At 40.3% G+C, this 20,277-nt stretch overlaps 1 protein-coding gene across 5 annotated transcripts; it reads left to right on the top strand.

Moving 5' to 3' along the window:
• Positions 1-251: 251 nt before the first annotated feature.
• On the top strand, positions 252-18,283 carry ZNF546 (zinc finger protein 546). 5 transcript variants are annotated; one of them, XM_012461380.3, is made up of 5 exons: positions 252-356; positions 7,550-7,636; positions 9,212-9,338; positions 10,436-10,531; positions 15,288-18,283. In XM_012461380.3, exons 2-5 carry the CDS (start codon positions 7,580-7,582, stop codon positions 17,399-17,401), a joined length of 2,394 nt encoding a protein of 797 aa, XP_012316803.2. In that variant the 5' UTR covers positions 252-356; positions 7,550-7,579; the 3' UTR covers positions 17,402-18,283. The 5 variants fall into 5 exon arrangements, with proteins under 5 accessions (XP_012316803.2, XP_012316806.2, XP_012316804.2 ...); XM_012461383.3 differs by lacking the exon at positions 7,550-7,636 and adding an exon at positions 10,031-10,089 and having other exon boundaries at positions 254-356; XM_012461381.3 differs by lacking the exon at positions 7,550-7,636 and having other exon boundaries at positions 254-356.
• The last annotated feature ends 1,994 nt before the right edge of the window (positions 18,284-20,277 follow it).

Here is a 20,277-nt window from a genome sequence, read left to right as displayed (position 1 = left end):
CGGGACTACCTCAAGGGATGAATCAGACAAAATCCTGCCTGGCGGAGGTATCGCCCAGTCCTGCACGCACTCGGCCTCAGGGTTGCAAGGATGCACTCGGCAGTCCCACACTCAAGTGGCCTGGCGAGGCCTGGAGGCGTCTGTTCTCCTCCTCAGCTTCCCTCGTGGGTTCCAGGGACTTGGGTCGAAGCCATCGGATGCGCGCGCGTCCGCGCCTGCGCACAAGAGAACCTGTGGACTGCATTTCCCAGAAGCCCCTTGGGCAGTGTTGCCTGGAACCCGAGGGCCGTTTTTGTTGCTTTCCTAACGGTTCAGCTGTCTGGGTGCGTTCTTCACAGACAAGAAGTCGGAGCTAGGTGAGGAGGAACGGGACTCTTAGGAGTAGGATTGGGGATGAAACTGCCGCCCAAAATGAGGCACTCTAGGGGCCAGACCTGGCGTGCCGTGCCCGGAGGGAGCCTCCAGCCTCTGCGTGCGTGGGGAGCGGAGAAGAGGGATTGCGTGACAAAGTGTGGCAGACGGTGTCTGTATGTGTGCCGCGCGCGCGACGGGGTGCCTGTCAGGACCGGGTTGGGCGGGTGTGGGTGCGGATGTGAGGCGGAGACAGGTGCCTGGCTTTCTGGTGTGTGTCACTGACCCTCTGCCCCCCTCACGGCCCCGTGTGTCTGCACAGCGCAGTGTCCCCAAGGGGGAAGTCACATACTGAGCCCTGGGATGAAGGTTCTCAGCAAGAAGGTACAGACCTGGGTTGGCAATTGGACTTTTGAGTTAGAAGTGTCCCTAAAACAGACTCCTGGGACGACAGGATGGAAGGGTGCCCATTGGAGGCGTTGTGTGGACAGCTGCGTTTTTCAGAACCACCGCATTCGCGTACCTCAGATCTAGAAATCTGCTGTGAGTTCAGAGACAGATTCCAGCTTCACTCTCACACAGCTGTTAGGTGCGTCAGGGCGGCGCAGATATGGCGTTGGGGGGGATATTCTGGGTCGGTCTGTGCTCTAAGAAGGGGCTGCTGTCTCATGATTTTTTTCTTCCCCCATCCTGCCATTCACCAAAAGAAGGATCCTGAAAAGAAGGGAACAATTGTTGTAGCAGGTCTAAAAGTTCAGATCCAGATAAGTTTATGTTTCCTCTTTGTTAATAAAATGCAAATCACACATTCCAAATCACACATTCTCACCTTCACACAGCCTTGCCTGCACCCGGTCACACGGCATGGTACCACACTATGTCAAAAACAGCTACAATCTGCCCCAGAGCCTGTCTCCTCATTGCTTATAGTCACAAAAATCACATCCCTTGGTACTTTCTGTGGCTTTCATTTGCATTTGTCCCTTTGAAAAAATTCATTGATTCAATATAAAAAAGACACATAAACTGCAACTCTCTGGTCCAAATCTTTAAATAAATATTTAAATAAATACATAAGATGTTTTTGTTTTTAGGACATGGAAACATTGCTTTACTTTTCCTTTTTTCTTTTGAGACGGAATCTTGCCCTGTCACCCAGGCTGGAGTGCAGTGACGCGATCTCGGCTCACTGCCAACCTCCGCCTACTGGATTCAAGCAATTCTCTTGCCTCAGCCTCCTGAGTAGCTGGGACTACAGGCATGTGCCACCACACCCAGCTAATTTTTTTTGTGTTTTTAGTAGAGACAAGGTTTCACCATGTTGGCTAGGATAGTCTCTATCTCTTGACCTTGTGATCCGCCCGCCTTGGCCTCCCAAAGTGCTGGGATTACAGGCGTGAGCCACCGCGCCCAGCCTGCTTTGCTTTTCCTGAATTGTCCAGTGACCTATCCCAGGCGTTCCTTTCCAGTGAACAATGGACCATGCAGGTGGATCCTCCACGGGCCTCTAAATGAACTTCTCATTTTTCAAATCATTCCTCTACACTCACTTTCCATGATGGTAGATAAATGCATATCTTGGAGTCTAAAGTTTAAACTTTGTTTTATTGAGATTAATGTTTAGGTAGGATCATATCATTCATCTTCTCCAATCTTCTCCAAAGACCTCAGTTTTAAAGTATGACAGGAATAGAGATGACCTGACTGGTATCAGTAAGCAAGTGATAATGGTCATCTGTTTTTAAGGCTTTTAGGAGTGGGAATGTGATTGGAAGTCCAAGCATAGAAATCTGTGTGAACATGAACAGGGATTTTTTCCAAGAAATCCATGAGTTGAGATTTATGTTTATACAGAGTTAGTTGTAAGAATAAAAAGTACATCTGGGGGAAAAAAGTACACATGAGAAAGTAATAGTCATAGTGATGAAGAATAATATGCAACTTTTTTTTTTCCCCAAGACAGAGTGTTGCTCTGTCACCCAGACTGGAGTGCAATGGCGTGAATTCGGCTCACTGCAGCCTCTGCCTCCTGGGTTCAAGTGATTCTACTGCCTCAGCCTCCCAAGTAGCAGGGATTACAGGCACCCGCCACCACGCCTGGCTAATTTTTGTATTTTTAGTAGAGACAGGGTTTCACTATGTTGGTCAGGCTGGTCTCAAACTCCTGACCTCAGGTGATCCACTTGCCTTGACCTCCCAAAGTCTTGGGATTACAGGCGTGAGCCACCGCATCCTACCGGAAATTTTAAATTTTATATGAATCGCACTAATTTAGGATTTAAAGACATTTAACAAGGAATTATATCTGAATTGACATTTCAATTGATTATTTGCTGGAGAAGTGGAGGAGAACCAAACACTCTTCTCTCTGCTTTGCACAAATTTTCTTATTCAGGCTACAGGTGCCATTCACCTGGCTTGTGTATTCAGAGAAGAATCTTAATAATGAAAAGGTCTTGTTGAATTGAAGAAGAATGTTCAAGAACTGGTAGGCATTTATTTATAATGGTCACACTGTTTTCTTACTGTTTCCATACATGTCAAGCCAATTTGCTTCTGACATGTTAAAACATTTTATTTTATAATTGGATATAGATTTATTGTATACTTCTGATTATAGAATTAATGCTAACTTTTTATAAATTATTCAATTACTCAGTTATATTATATAAGGGACTTATAAAGAAGAAAGTTAAAATAGCTCCAGCATCACTATTATTACTTTGGGAAACTATATTTTAGCAAGATTTTTCAGTACACTTGTGTGTATGTATGTGTCATGTGTGTGCATGCAAGTGCACACACATGCACATGCGTATTTCTTCCTGCAGAATAGAAATTGCACTAATTGATCTTTCAAAGGACACAAAGACTCTCCAATTCCTAGTTATAAAAAGTGATTCTCCCTAACCATACCTTTTTTTTTTTGAGATGAAGTTTTGATCTTTGACCCAGGCTGGAGTGCAGTGGTGAGATCTCGGCTCACTGCAGCCCCCACCTTCTGGTTCAAGCAATTCTCCTGCCTCAGCCTCCCGAGTTGCTGGGATTATAGGCACTTGCTACCACACCTGGCTGATTTTTGTATTTTTAGTAAAGATGGGGTTTCACCATGTTGGCCAGGCTGGTCTTGAATTCCTGACCTTGTGGTCCGCCCTCCTCGGCCTCCTAAAGTACTGGGATTACAGGCATAAGCCACCTCGCCTGGCCAACTTTCTTATATCTCTGTGCAGTAGGGAGAAGCAGGAAACACCAATTAACCCTGCTAAGTTTGATTAACCTTTGAGATATTTACAACTTTTAGGGTTATATAAACCAATTAAGGATAATTAATATTATACAATTTATCAAATAAGACAGTTCTTCAGGATTATACTTTTTTTCAGATTTTTAAGGTTGCTTTTACAGGACATAGCAATACTCATCTTGGCTAGGTTTTTTTCAGTATTCCATTATGCAAATAACATTTTATAGGATGGATTTATAACAGTAGAAAACAGAATAAGATAGTAACAGCTATAAATATTCATGTAAATGTTTACATATAGAAGAGGAGAACAAGATTGAACCTCATATTAAAATTATCTATGTAATGCCTTATTACAGCAGTCCCCAATGGTTTTGGCACCAGGGACTGGTTTTATGGAGGACAGTTTTTTCACAGATAGGGAGAGGGAGATGGTTTCAGGATGATTCAACCACATTACATTTATTGTGCACTTTATTCTTATTACATTGTAACATATAATTAAATCATTATACAACTCACCATAATGTGGAATCAGTGGGAGCCCTGAGCTTGTTTTCCTGCAACTATATGGTCCCATCTGGGGGTGATGGGAGACAATGACAGATCATCAGGCATTAGATTCTCCTAAGGAGCATGCAACCTAGATCCCTCACATGTTCAGTTCATAATGCTGCAGCTGATCTGACAGGAGGCAGAGATCAAGTGGTTAATGTCAGCAATGGGGAGTAGCTGTAAATACAGATGAAGCTTCCCTTGCTGGCCTGCTGCTCACCTTCTGCTCTGTGGCCCAGTTCCTAACAGGCTGGGGTCCAGTATCAGTCAGTGACCCAGGGGGTTGGAGACCTCTACCTTAATTAGATCCTTTTAGCTAGTTTTATGTTGAAGAATGATGTCTCCTCTTTGGTAGTTGGAAGAACGAGAGGAGATTTTTTTGTTTTGTTTCATTTTTGAGACAGAGTCTCACTCTATTGCCCAGGCTGGAGTGGAGTGGTGCAATCTCAGCTCACTGCAACCTATGCTTCCTGGGTTCAAGCGATTCTCCTGCCTCAGTCTCCCTAGTAGCAGGGATTACAGGTGCATTTCACCACCCCTGGCTAATTTTTGTGTTTTTAGTAGAGATGGGGGTTTCACCATGTTGGCTCGGCTGGTCTCAAACTTCTGACCTCAGGTGATCCACCCATCTCAGCCTCCTAAAGGCCTGGTATTACAGGCATGAGTCACCGTACCAAGCCAAGACATTTATTGATTATTTTTCTGGGAGTCTGTTTTCTAATGTTGTTAATTTAAAATAATTGCATCTTCAAGGCTCAGCTCTAAAATACTTAAAATATCATTATTAAAAAATGGGCGTGAGACTCAAACTTTACTTGAAATAAGTGAAATAATATAAAATGATTTTATTTAATAGCAATGGCATAAAGGACATAATGTCCTCTATTTTAATAATACTGGCTAACTTTTAATAAGTAATTATGTATTATTAAGTGGGATATATGTATTATCTCAATCTTCATGGCAACCCTATGAGATAGGTGCTGTTCTTATCCCTAATTTACCAACAAACTAACTGAAAAGTATGTAGCTGTCAGACTAAGATTCACATTCTGAAAATCTGACAACAGAGTCTGTGTTTTTAATGACAATATTATAACCCTCCCCATAATGGCACATGCTCCTTTAATTTGCCAGTGTCAAGCAGTAACTTCATCATTGATGTCTCCCTCCAAAAATAAATAGGGACCAATATAATTAGTAAGGCCTTGGTGTGCATCGTAACAAATCATAGTTTATTTAACCTGTAGCTATTCGTATTTTTAATATTTGATTATTTTAAGTTGTTATATGATAAATATGTATATGTCTTAATATAATTTAATAGCCACTTCCAAGAAAAAATACTAAAAATGGAATTTTAGTCACATATCAGACATAAGGACTCATAGTATACTGAATCTTGTGTTAGTAACTAGAGGAGTACAAGAACTGAAAACACATAGGTGCCACCCTACAGCAGAGAGTATAAAATCAGAATAAACTGAATAAGTATAAGGTAGAAGATAATAAAAAACAGTAAAGAAATTCAGTTTACAGCCCTTGGGAGTTCATAGGAAGGAGACGTCCAGTGCTGTCCAATAGAACTTTCCATGTTGATGAATATGTCCTGTGTTCTCCAGTATGGTAGCTGTTTGCCACATGTGGCTAATGAGCACCTGAAATTTGGCTAAGTTGACTGAGAAACTGAACTTTTTTTTTTTTTTTTTTTGTGACAGAGTCTTGCTTTATCACCAAGACTGGAGTGCAGTGGTGAGATCTCGGCTCACTGCAGCCTCTGCCTCCCAGGTTCAAGCAATTCTGCCTCAGCTTCCTGAGTAGCTGGGACCATAGGCCCCTGCCACCATGCCTAGCAAATTTTTGCATTTTTGGCAGCCTGTCGCCCAGGCTGGAGTGCAGTGGTGCGATCTCAGCTCACTGCGACCTCTCCCTCCCAGGTTCAAGCAATTCTCCTGCCTTAGCCTCCTAAGTAGCTGGGATTACAGGCATGTACCATCATGCCCAGCTAATTTTTTTGTATTTTTAGTAGAGACAGGGATTCACCATGTTATCCAGGCTGGTTTCAAACTCCTGACCTCAAGTGATCTGCCCACCTCGGCCTCCCAAAGTGCTAGTATTACAGGTGTGAGCCACCGCTCCTGGCCTAACCTGCATACATCTTAATACACATTTACAGTCATTTGGTTTGCGTAGAGCCCCAGAAGTAGGCTCTACTTCTAGGTTGGATGGTAAAAGTCCCTCACATCCTTCTACATGCCATGTTTTAAGGTCCTACAAATCTGTAGCATTTACACAGTATCCATTTCCCTGTGATGTTGCTCATCTGGCATATCATTAGTCTTTTAAACCTGCCATTCTAATAACTGTCAACTGGTACTTCCTTGATTAGGATCTCCTTAATTGTATTGAAATTTGATAACTTCTGTGGATGATATGTTACTATTTTTAGTGAATTAACCATGCTTAAGTTTCATTTGAAAAAATTCTGGGCTTCAGAGGAAAAGCTAGAGTTGAGAGAGCAAGACCCTGTCTCCAGGAAAAAAAAAAAAAAAGACAGAGAGAGAATTGGCTTTGTATTTAGAGAAACGTGGATTCAAACTACAGCTCTGCCTCTTTCTGTGAATTTGGGCAAGGTACTTTACTTTGAGCCTTCATTACCTCATCTGTTGAAAGGAGATAAATGCATTGCATGGTTAAATGTTAATATGATAAAGGACCCATCATGCAGAAGATCCTAAAAATAGCTATTTTTGTTGTCGTCACCTGGCAGCTGTGGGCATGAATTCACACCACTCCAGCCTTGATATTGAGATATTGGGGTGGTCAGTGACTTCATGCAGGAAAGCAGTATAGCTGTTCCTGGTTGGGAAATCAGTTAGGAAATTGGTTGGAAACAGAGGATTCTGGGGGCTATGGTTCTAGCTGGGAAGGGCTCCACTGGACAAGTGCAGTTTTGCAATGAGAAGGGCTGCCCACTGTTTTCTGCCTTCCTGTCTGTGGAGTCCAGGCATATAGCCAAGCCATGAGTGATATTTGGATTTGAATGGGTGGCCCCTTCTCAGCCCTAAGGTGGGCATGGATGGAAGAGGATCAGCTCACGTCAGGACCTAACAATTCAGTTTCAGCTACTCAGCAGCAGCATCAGAAGTTGAAGTAAGCCAGAGACACTTCTGCTGGAGCTCCTGATCTGGCTTTGTGCAGGAGGCCTCTACTCTGTATCTACACTTGCACAAGTGGTTTCTCATAGTATAGGGAGGGTTTGGCTTTCTTCCCCTGTTTATATGTGCAGAATGGTGGGGTTGGAAGTAGAAATTATGCAAAAACAGGATCTTATTAACTTAAGTCATTTTAGAACTTCAGAGACACATCTGGTCTCAGAGTCACTTGTTCTTCCCCTAGCCCTGGCTTCTCTGGATTCTGTGTTTCTCCATGGAGGAAGCCCAAGGAGAACTGACAAGTTCTTGTGGTGCTAAAACCATGGCCCATGTAAGTTTGTGTTTTTCTTCCTTGAAATATTGTGTTTTTAAATTCATTGATCATTGAAGTCTCATTATCTTGAGACTTCCTTCCTAAGACAACCCTGTTGTGGAATCTGCTCCCTAGTTACTCTGATCCTAGTGAAGGATAGTGCTACATAATCTAGTAAATCTTCCTCATTTGCTCCTATTTTCTCTTAGCAATGCTCACCTATTGCCCATTCATCTATGTGCCCAGTCTTCTCTCAGGAACATTGGTGGAGCAGTGAAAGATGAAGTCCCTCAAGGGAAATATTTGAGTTTCTGTTGAGTCATGGTTCTTTTTTTTTTTTTTTTTTTTTTGAAACAGAGCCTCACTCTGTTACCCAGGCTGGAGTGTAGTGGTGCCATCTCAGCTCACTGCAACCTCCGCCTCCTGGGTTCAAGTGATTCTCCTGCCTCAGTCTCCTGAGTAGCTGGGATTACAGGTGCCTACCACCACGCCCAGCTAATTTTTGTATTTTTAGTAGAGACAGGGTTTCACTATGTTGGCCAGGCTGGTCTCAAACTCCTGACCTCAGGTGATCCACCCTCCTCAGCCTCCCAAAGTGCTGGGATTACAGGGGTGAGCCACCATGCCAGCCAGGAGTCATGGTTCTATGGCACACAGGTAGTGGTCCCATTAGACTGCCCAGACCTGAATTTTTTGGGCTGATGGATGGGATTTAGTGTTCAGTGTTTTGTCTTCTGCAGTGACTCAAACACTGTCTTCCATGTCAGCCTCAGAGGCAGAGGTGAGATCTCAGGCATTAAGAGACTTAGAGGACTAGATTGGAGTATAATTGGGGCCTGCATATTGTATTTTCAGGGATCTAGCCAGAGGAATCTCCAAGGATGAATAAGAAAACAAAAGTCAATTTTGTGGTTGAGGAGGTTGTACTGGTCTCCAGTGATATCAGTGTCATTGTGGATCCATCAGCATCCTCTGGCTTAGGAACAAAGTAAGTGTTCCTGAAGTATGGCCGGAGTGGCAGATAGGAAGATCCTCTAATCCCTATTGATGGCTGGACATAGGCTCTGATTCCCAATGATGGTGGAAATAGGATTGGGAAAAACCTTAAACACTTTGGCCACCCTAAATAAATGCCTAAGAATAAAAGAATTAGTCTGCAGAATCCACAAGATGGATGATATTATTAGTTAGGTTATTTTGCATCATGATGAACCTGAGTTCCAGTGAAATTACATAATGTCAGTCAACTCCTGTTTTCTAAGAGAGATTTTAGAGTACTTTTTGGTAAAAGAATTCTTTTTTGAAAAATTTTTTGAAGGGAAGAGAGCATGATGGAACTTGCATTTATTCAGAACTTAAAATGCAGCCACATAATGGGCAGTGTGCTTATTTATGCTATTTCACTTAATTTGCATCAACAGTAGTCTTTAAAAGCATATAAACACTTTATTTCAGAAATATGAATTTCCTTATTCTTTTATCCATGTTGCAGGCTTGAGGCCCAGTGTATTTGCTTACTATCCTGCTTCTTTCCTGCAAAGCAGTGTTCCATATTGAAAATACATTTAAAAATTTTTTAACATGTCATTTCAGGTATCCTTGGCATTCAGGGATGTGTCCATAGACCTCTCCCAAGAGGAGTGGGAGTGCCTGGACCCTGCGCAGAGGGACTTGTACAAGGATGTGATGTTCGAGAACTACAGCAACTTGGTCTCACTGGGTAAGGTATCTGCTGAAATAGTTTACAACCTGTTTTCTGGAGTATCCACTTTCTCCACTGTCAAATTTTAGAACTCTGTTTTAAGAGGCCAACTGACTCCCCCTATTTCTAAAGACATAGTTTGAGCAGTGTTGGGGTGGAAATGGACACCTGTGTTAAGCAATTTCATCTTTCCATCCCTCAGTGGCATTCACTCCTCCCTCTGACTCTTCCTGTTATTGCTTGCTTTTCTAAATAATTTCCAGGTTTGATTTGTGTGACATTTTCAGAGAGACCAGATTTCATGTAACGTATAAACTCAGAATTCCTATAGTTGCTCTGTGTTAATATCTGGCCCTCCTACAAGACAACAGCTAGTCTCAGAATTCTCTTTTTTTTTTTTTTTTTAACTATCAAAAGAACCTCCATGGATTATGCAATGGTGGATTGAGTTAACAATAGTTATGTAAAATTCAAGCCAACACACCCCATCCTAGAGGAGACATACTCCCCTTAACCTGCTGTGTGGTTGAAAGTTAAAGGCTGTGAATTTACATTTTCTGTTGAAGGAATATCTGAGGAAGAACCTGGAAATGTTTTAGGAAACTTAGTATATTTCTCCTAGGAAAATGGTAACAACAACAAAATAATACTATATACTAGGCATGTTTTTATGCCTTTGCATATATTAATTCATTTAATTCTCACAACAGCCTATGAAGTCGGTAATATCAGCCCCATTTTGCATTTGATCAAAGTGAACACATGGAGGGTAAGTAACTTTCAAGGTCACACAGCTTGTAGGTGGCAGAAGATTTGAACCCAGGCCATAGGGTTCCAGAGGTTATGCTCACAACCCCTGTTTATACTGCCTTTAGCAGCAAAGCAGACCTTTTCCCTCTCTTTCCTTGTCTCTTTAGTCCTGTAATTGTGAATCCATGTTAACATGAATGTTCTTAGGTGGCCTTTTTCTACTTTGCTGTGATATCAAGTACCATTTTCACCTGCAGTTTACTACAAATGTAACCAAGTCCGAATTGTCAATTCAAGGTTATGGTTGTTTGGGGTTTGTTTTTATTTTTTTCTACAACATGTGTCTTTTCTTTTCTCATGAGCAGGATATACCATTCCTAAGCCAGATGTGATTACTTTATTGGAGCAAGAGAAAGAGCCCTGGATAGTAATGAGGGAAGGGACAAGGAGCTGGTACACAGGTGAGTGACAGCAAATCAGGCAGGAGGGTGCTATCACAAGTTTTGACCCATGAGGTCAGGGAGGAGGCATAGCACTGAGCTGTTTGGACAGCACCCTTCAAAGGCCCAAGGGCTGTGGAGAAAGGACTGATAACTGGGAAGCATTCAGATTCTCTCAACATGAGCTACCAAAGGAACTTTAGCCAGTTTGCTAAACTTCTTGTTTCTCTTCTCTCATGTTTCTCTCCCTTTTCAAAGTGGGGCTGCTTTCTTTCTTCCCCATTGATGATCATTTTACCTGTGTTTCAGGTCTCCTTTTACATTTAGATTTATATTCATTTCTCCATTGTCCAAATTTTATTCAACAAATATTTCCCATTTACCTAACCTAAGCCAGGCACTGTGCTAGAGTCTAGGCACTATCGATAGACACTCCTATTGTCATGGAGATATTGATATTCTAGTAAGGGAAACATATTGTAAATAAGTAAACATAATAATCAGGTTTTGATATGCGTTGTGAAGAAAGTGAAGTAGGGTAAGGAGATAAGTGTTAGGGAGTTAGTAGGGCTAATTTAGAGAAGATCAGGAAAGACCATTTTAAGGTGATGATCTTTGAACTAGAGACATAAAATAAGGTCTCAAGCCATGTGAATATTGAGGAAGAGCATTACAAGCAGAAAAAGCTGCAAATGCAAAGGTTCTAAGATAAAGCACTATCTGTGTTTATTCCCAAAACAGATTATGCCAGCTGATGTGAACATTCTTGTACAATTGTTTTGTGTTCAGGTGTTTTCATTTCTCTTAGTTTTCATTTTTCTTGGAAATAAATGGAAGTGGAATTTTGGGGTTATAGGACAAGTGTATTTTGTTAATCATATATATTGAGGTAGAATTTATGTAATACAAAATGCACTCATTTTAAGTGTCAATTTTTATAACATTTTAAAACAGTTTCATTGACATATAATTGGTATATAATAAATTGCACACATTTAAAGTATAAAATTTGCTAAGTCGCCATGTATATTGTGAAACCATTACACAGTCAAAATAATAAACATATCCATCACCTCGGAAAGAAATCCCTCCCTTATGTCCTTCTCTACCCACTGCCCAGGTAAGCCCTGATCATCTGTCTGTCACTATAACTTAGTTTTCATTTTCTAGAATTTTGTATAATGGAATTATATGGTGATTTTTTTTCTTTCTTTTTTAAAAATATGGTGATTTTTTTTCAATTTAGCTTCATTCACTCAGCAAAATTATTTTGAGATTCATCCATGTTGCTCTATGTATTAGTACTTCATTTCATTGTTGAGTAGTATTCCACTGTATGGATGTACCACAATTTACTTATCCATTTACCTATAGGGATGGACATTGAATTATTTCCAGTGTTTGGCTATTAGAGATAAAACTACTAGAGACAGTCATGTAAAATTCTTTGTACAGACATATGCTTCCATTTATCTTGGGTAAATATCTGGGGTAGAATGGGTAGATCATATGAAAGATATATGTTTTTTTTTCAGACACTGCCACACTGTTTTTGAAAGTGGTTATATCAGCCAGGAGCGGTGGCTCATGCCTGTAATCCCAGCACACTGGGAGGCCGAGGCAGGTAGATCACTAGAGGTCAGGAGTTCAAGACCAGCATGGCCAACATGGTGAAACTTCGTCTTTACTAAAAATACAAAAATTAGCCAGACATAGTGGCAGGTGTCTGTAATCCCAGCTACTTGGGAGGCTGAGGCAGGAGAATCACTTGAACCCTGGATGTAGAAGTTGCAGTGAGCCAAGATTGTGCCACTGCATTCCAGCAGCCTGGATGACAGAGCAAGACTCTGTCTGAAAAAAAAAAGAAAGAAAGAAGGAAAATAGTTGTATCCTTTTACTTTCTCAGCAGAAGTTTATGAAATTCCAGTTCTTACACATTCTTGTCATCACAATAGGTGAGTAGTAGTATCACATTGTGGTTTTAATTTTCATTTTCCTAATGCCTAATAATCCTGAGCAACTTTTTATTCTTATCATCCATATATCTTCTTTGCTGAAGTGTCTATGTCTTCTGCCTGTTTTCTTTTTTCATTTTTTTTTTTTTTTTTGAGACGGAGTCTTGCTCTGTTGCCCAGGCTGGAGTGCAGTGGTGTAACCTTGGCTCACTGTAACCTCAGCCTCCTGAGTACAAGCGATTCTCTCACTTTAGCCTCCTGAGTAGCTGGGACCACAGGCATGTGCCACCATGCCTGGCTAATTTTTGTATTTTTGATAGGAACGGGGTTTCACCACATTGGCCAGGCTAGACTCAAACTCCTGACCTCAGATCCACCAGCCTCAGCCACCCAAAGTGCTGGGATTACAGGCATGAGCCACTGCACACAGCCTTCTACCTGTTTTCTAATTGAGTTGTTTGTTTGCTAATTATTAGGTTTTGATAGTCCCTTATGTATTCTGGATGTAAGTCCTTTATCAAATGTATGATTTGTAAATATCTTCTCCCATTATTGGCTTGTATTTTCATTCTCTGAACAGTGTCTTCTGAATAGCATAAGCTCTTAATTTGATTAAATTCAATGTATCATATTTTTCTCTTATGGACTGTCCTTTAGGATCATATTTAAGAAATCTTTGCCAAATGCAAAAAGTACAAAAGTTTTGTTTTTTTCTAGAAATTTTTTTTTGAGATGGGGTCTCGCTGTGTCACCCAGGCTGGAGAGCAGTGGCGCGATCTCAGCTCACTGCAACGTCCGCCTGCTGGGTTCAAGTGATTCTTCTGCCTCAGCCTCCCGAGTAGCTGGAACTACAGGTGTGTACCACCATGCCCAGCTAATTTTTGTATTTTTAGTAGAGACGGGGTTTCACCATATTGGCCAGGCTGGTCTCAAACTCCTGACCTTGTGGTCCACCCACCTTGGCTTCCCAAAGTGCTGGGATTACAGGCATGAGCCACTACGCCCAGGCTTTCTAGAAATTTTAGTTTTAGATTTTTACATTTGCATATCTACTGTACACAGACTCTTCCAGAAACTTTAAGATAAGGGAATACTTCCAAACTCACTCTTCAAGTCCAGCATTACCCTGACACAGAAACCAGACAAAGGCATTATAAGAAAAGGAATCTGTAAGTCAATTATTTTTTACAAACACAAATGCAAAAATTCTAGACAAAGTTTTAGCCATTTGAATCTAACAGTTTATGAAAAGAATAGCAGTTACTGGCCAGTCTTGGCATTCCTTGGCTTGCAGATGCATCACTTTAGTCTCTGCTTCCATTTTCGTGGCACCCTCTCTTGATCTCTCTATGCCTCGCCCTTATAAGTACACCTGTTGGTGGATTTAGGACCCACCCTTTTTCCAAATTAGGTCCCATTCACAGGCACTGGGAGTTAGGAACATGTCTTTTCTGGGGGCCACAATTCAACTTACTACATCTGAGAATAAAGGCTTTTATTTTTCTTCTTTCTGAAGCTTGTGTTCTTATCCTTGCCTTACTCTACTAGCCAGGACCTGCAGTGTACTTACTGACTAGCAGTGAGTTTGAGCATCTGTGAATGAGCAATGATAAAACACAACTGATGTTCACCAAATAAAATATCTCAGTATTTGAGTTGGGATAGAGACGAAGAAAAGGAACAGTGGCCACAGGCAGGGCAACTGTAAACAGTTTTGGAGATACCTAATGTTCAAGGTAACAATAGATAATGAGAAAATGATGAAATACAAAAATGACTTTTTCATTTATACTTTTCACTGAGCAATCTTGGATATACCTTTCTTCCCTTTCATAAGGGAAGTGATCTAGGAAAGAGCATATTTAATTGCTGTACTAGGATGAGATTGGAATCAGGGAGATATATTCATAACTATGTTGTATTTTGGGGAAATTAAGTTATTATACCTAGCTGCCTTCTCAATGACTTGTCTGTAGTATTTACAGAGGTGATTTGCAGAGGTCTTACAAGTAAGAAAGGGCTTTTTATCAATGGTAATATGTTTGGATTTCATTCTAGGGGGAATGAGAAACTTTAAAGGGAAAAGAATTGGGTACAGATTTTCAAAACGATCTGCATCAAAGTCATTTGATGAGAAAGATTTAAAACGCACATATCCAGGACTTGCTCCTATGGATTTTGGTTTTGTCTGGTTTGGTGCCTGAAGAACAGTATATGTAAGAAACTCTCCTAAATTCATCCTCAATAGGAGGACCACTGATTTACCCTATTCTCCTATTCACCTATTTTACCCTTCTTAAAAGTCACATCATTTTCTGAGGTATTTTGCCTTTTAAATTTCATTACAATAATTAGAGTTCTCTAAGCCAGGAGCCAGCAAACTATAGCCCATGGGCCACATAGCTTGCTGCCTGTTTTTGCATGGCTTTTAAGTTACAACTGGTTTTTACATTTTTTAATGGTTGAAAAAATCAAGAAGATTTTGTGTCAGGTAAACATTTTTTGAAATTCAGATTTTAGTGTTCATAAGTCAAGTGTTGTTACAACACAGTCACACTTATCATCTGTGGCTACCTTTGTGCTGTAATAGCAAAGCTAAGTAATTGTGACAAAGACCATATGCCTCCCAAGGCCTAACACCTTCACTATCTGGTCTTTTACAGAAAAAGTTTGTTGACTCCTGCTCTACACCATTTATTTCTAATGTGTGTTATTTCTGTTTATCTTTTATTTCTGCTATAAGGTACAACCCCCATCCCTGCCCTAACACAGAAAAATAGCATTATAGCATTTGTTTGCCTTTTTTTTTTTTTTTTTTGTAGATTTGGAGTACAAGTATATCACCAAGAATTTACTTCCAGAAAAGAATGTTTGCAAAACATATTTATCTCAATTGCAGACAGGGGAAAAAAGTAAAAACACCATCCATGAGGACACCATGAGAAATGGTTTGCAGTACAAACATGAATTTGAGAGACAAGAGGGACATCAGATGGAATGCATTAGTCAAATAATAATCCAAAAACAAATATCTCATCCTCTGTATCCAAAAATTCATGCTAGAGAGAAACCATATGAATGTAAGGAATGTAGGAAGGCCTTTAGACAACAGTCATACCTTATTCAACATCTGAGAATTCACACTGGTGAGAGACCCTATAAATGTATGGAATGTGGAAAAGCTTTTTGTCGAGTGGGAGACCTTAGAGTACATCAGACAATCCATGCTGGGGAGAGACCCTACGAATGTAAAGAATGTGGGAAGGCCTTTAGACTTCATTACCACCTTACTGAACATCAGAGAATACATTCTGGTTTGAAACCCTATGAGTGTAAGGAATGTGGAAAGGCCTTTAGTCGGGTTAGAGATCTCAGAGTACATCAGACAATTCATGCTGGGGAGAGACCTTATGAATGTAAAGAATGTGGGAAGGCCTTTAGACTTCATTATCAGCTAACTGAACATCAAAGAATTCACACTGGTGAGAGGCCTTATGAATGTAAGGTTTGTGGCAAGACCTTTAGGGTACAACGACATATTAGTCAACATCAGAAAATTCATACAGGTGTCAAACCCTATAAATGTAATGAATGTGGGAAAGCCTTTAGTCATGTCTCATACCTTGTTCAACATCAGAAAATTCATACTGGTGATAAACCCTATGAATGTAAAGAATGTGGTAAGTCCTTTAGTTTTCATGCAGAACTTGCTCGACATCATAGAATTCATACTGGTGAGAAACCCTATGAATGTAAAGAATGTGGAAAAGCCTTTCGTCTTCAAACAGAACTTACTCGGCATCATAGAACTCATACTGGTGAAAAACCCTATGAATGTAAGGAATGTGGGAAGGCCTTTATTTGTGGCTATCAACTTACTTTACATCTGAGAACTCACATTGGTGAGATTCCTTATGAATGTAAGGAATGTGGGAAAGCCTTCAGTAGTCACTATCATCTTACTCAACACTACAGAATTCATACTGGTGAGAAACCCTACATATGTAATGAATGTGGAAAAGCCTTTCGTCTTCAGGCGGAACTTAACCGACATCACAGAATTCATACATGTGAGAAACCCTATAAATGTAAGGAATGTGGGAAGGTTTTTATTCATAGCAATCAATTTATTTCACACCAGCGAATTCACACCAGTGAGAGCACCTATGTATGTAAAGAATGTGGGAAGATTTTTGGTCGTCGCTATAATCTTACTCAACATTATAAAATTCATACTGGTGAGAAACCCTATATATGTAATGAATGTGGGAAAGCCTTTCGATTTCAAACAGAACTTACTCAGCATCACAGAATTCATACTGGTGAAAAACCCTATAAATGTATGGAATGTGGGAAGGCCTTTATTCGTAGCACTCATCTCACGCAACATCACAGAATTCATACTGGCGAGAAACCTTACAAATGTAAGGAATGTGGGAAGACATTTAGTCGTCACTATCATCTTACTCAACATCACAGAGGCCATACTGGTGAGAAGCCCTACATATGTAATGAATGTGGGAATGCTTTTATTTGCAGTTATCGACTTACATTACATCAAAGAATTCACACTGGTGAGATACCATATGAATGTAAGGAATGTGGAAAGACCTTTAGTCGCCGGTATCATCTTACTCAACATTTTAGACTTCATACTGGTGAGAAACCTTACAGCTGTAAAGAATGTGGGAATGCCTTTCGTCTTCAAGCAGAACTTACTCGACATCACATAGTTCACACGGGTGAGAAACCCTATAAATGTAAAGAATGTGGGAAGGCCTTCAGTGTTAATTCTGAACTTACTCGACATCACAGAATTCATACTGGTGAAAAACCCTATAAATGTAAAGAATGTGGAAAAGCCTATACTCGTAGTGATCAACTTACTTTACATCAGAGAAATCATATTAGTGAGGAAGCCCTATGCATAATGTAAAGAGAATATGATGGCCTTTAGAAAATGCCCCTTACAACAGCAGAGAATTTATAAGAAATTTTCTGTTTTCTAGGGAACACGTGGGAATCCCTTTTACTTCGTGCTCACAATTTATCAGAAGTGGTTTAATATGTTGATTTAAAGAGTTGAAAAGCTATAGCATCACTCAGTCCCTGTTAGACTTTAGAAGATTGTTACTGATGCACTGTGTCCCAAACCATCAAGAACTTTTTCCCCTGCAAACTGTTCTTGAACAGTGCTTCTCTAAAATGCAATAATAATGGGCCAGGTGAAGTGGCTCACACCTGTAATCCCAGCACTTTGGAAGGACAGGAGTTTGAAACCAGCCTGGGCAACATAGTGAGACCCTGCTTCTACAAAAAAAAATTTATTAGTCAGGTGTAGTGGCACACACCTGTAGTCCTTGCTACTCAGGAGGCTGAGGCAGGAGGATCAGTTGAGCCAAGGAATTTGAGGCTTTAGTGAGCCATGATTGTGCCACTGCACTCCAGCTTGGTGACAGAGTGAGATCCTGTCTCTAAATAAATAAATGTGGGCCGGGCACAGTGGCTCATACCTGTAATCCCAGCACTTTGGGAGGCCCAGGTGGGCAGATCACCTGAGGTCAGGAGTTAAAGACCAGCCTGGACAACATGGTGAAACCCAGTCTCCACTAAAATAAACAAATTGGGCCAGGCGCGGTGGCTCATGCCTGTAATCCCAGCACTTTGGGAGGCCGAGGCAGGTGGATCACGAGGTCAAGAGATCGAGACCATCCTGGTCAACATGGTGGAACCCCATCTCTACTAAAAATACAAAAAATTAGCTGGGCATGGTGGCACGTGCCTGTAATCCCAGCTACTCAGGAGGCTGAGGCAGGAGAATTGCTTGAACCCAGGAGGCGGAGGTTGCGGTGAGCCGATATCGCGCCATTGCACTCCAGACTGGGTAAGAAGAGCGAAACTCCGTCTCAAAAAAAAAAAAAAAAAAAAAAACAAATTAGCTGGGCGTGGTGGCAGATGCCTATAATTGCAGCTATTCGAGAGGCTGAGGCAGAGAATTGCTTGAACCTAGGTGGCAGAGGGTGCAGTTAGCCAAATAAATAAATAAATAAATTGCAATAATATTAGATTGCCAGAAAATGAAAAGAAAAAAACAGACATACAAAATAAAATCTCCAGTTTTTTATTATGGTATTTAACTGAGTTAACTCTGTCAGATTGTTGTGAACGTTTCCAAATACTTGCTTCAATATGTATAACTTTTGCAGAAACCAGAAGCAAACAATTTGTGGACCAGTGCCAACACATAGACCATTGTGTTGTATATGGTCTTTATATAGCATTTTGTAAAAGAAAATGATTTTGCTAATTTGATGAACATGGGAGAGACCAGCCTTGGCATACCTTTATGATATATATAAATGATATAATTCTCATAATTCCAGCTCTGCCTATATGGTCTTTGGCAAAACGTGTCCCTGTGCCTTGGTTTTTAAAATGGTGATAACAGTACCACCTAATAGTATTTTTGTGAAGATGAAATGCTAATAAAAGATAAAAACCTTTAAGAATATTTGGCGGGGCTGGGCGCAGTGGCTCACGCCTGTGATCCCAGCACTTTGGGAGGCCGAGGCGGGTGGATCACGAGGTCAAGAGATCAAGACCATCCTGATCAACATGGTGAAACCCTGTCTCTACTAAAAACACAAAAAATTAGCTGGGCATGGTGGCACATGCCTGTAATCCCAGCTACTCAGGAGGCTGAGGCAGGAGAATTGCCTGAACCCAGGAGGTGGAGGTTGCGGTGAGCCAAGATCGCGCCATTGCACTCTAGCCTGGGTAATGACAGCAAAACTCATATCTCAAAAAAAACAAAAACAAAAACAAAAACAAAAAAAAAACAAAGTATTTGGCACACAGCATTTGATCAATAAATATTGCTTTATTTTTTCATTAGTGATACACTTAGTACATCCATGTGAGAGGAAGGCCCTGTGGGTGTAAGGAATTTGTAAAAAACATCCATTACTTCTCACTACATATTTAGATTGGGATAATTAACTAGGGATAAGATCCAGTAAAATAGATTAAACTTCCATTTCTAAAATCAGAACTCATCTCTGAAAATTAATGTGAGAAAGAAATCTCTAGATTTGATGGGTGTGAAGATTATGAGAGTAAAGGTTTTGAAGACTCAGGAATAGCTGTAATGCTTTTTCTTTTTATAACCCAAAAAGCAAGTAAGTTAGTCTGCTTTTTCTGCCCACAGTTAATGATAAATTAGAAACTAACAACCACTATCCATTTGGAAAAATTAAAAGAATAACGAACACTGGTATTTTCTATCTAGATTAAACAATTGTTAATATGTTGTCATATTTTGTTTGCTTCTGCATAATATTTACATATTTTTGCTATAGTATTTGAGTATAAGTTGTAGATACTATAACACATAGTATCTAAGAGTAAAGGCTGCCTCCAACTTAATTGCTGTATAACAATTGTCCAACCTGTCTGTGGCCCAGAGAAGCTTTGAATGCAGTCCAACACAGATTTGTAAGCTTTCTGAAAACATGGAGATTTTTTTGCAATTTTTTTAGCTCATCAGCCATTGCTAGTGTATTTTATGTGTGGCCCAAGACAGTTCTTCCATTTTAGCCCAGGGAAGCCAAAAGATTTTATGTTTTTCTCCTTAAATTTATTGTTGTATTGATTTGTACTTATGACTTTCTTAAATTTTAAACATTTCTTGTGATATACTGTGATTTTTGTCATACTGCTAGTCCATTTGGTGGTATTTTAATTAGAACTTTCCATCTATAGTCATATGAGGCAGTGTTTTTTTTAAAATATATTTTATTGCATTTTAGGTTT

Source organism: Aotus nancymaae, unplaced genomic scaffold (assembly GCF_030222135.1).
Source record: "Aotus nancymaae isolate 86718 unplaced genomic scaffold, 86718_ANA_hifiasm-v0.15.2.pri h1tg000028l, whole genome shotgun sequence".
In the NCBI taxonomy this organism is placed as follows: Eukaryota; Metazoa; Chordata; class Mammalia; order Primates; family Aotidae; genus Aotus; species Aotus nancymaae.
This window is presented reverse-complemented; position numbering and strand designations above follow the sequence as displayed.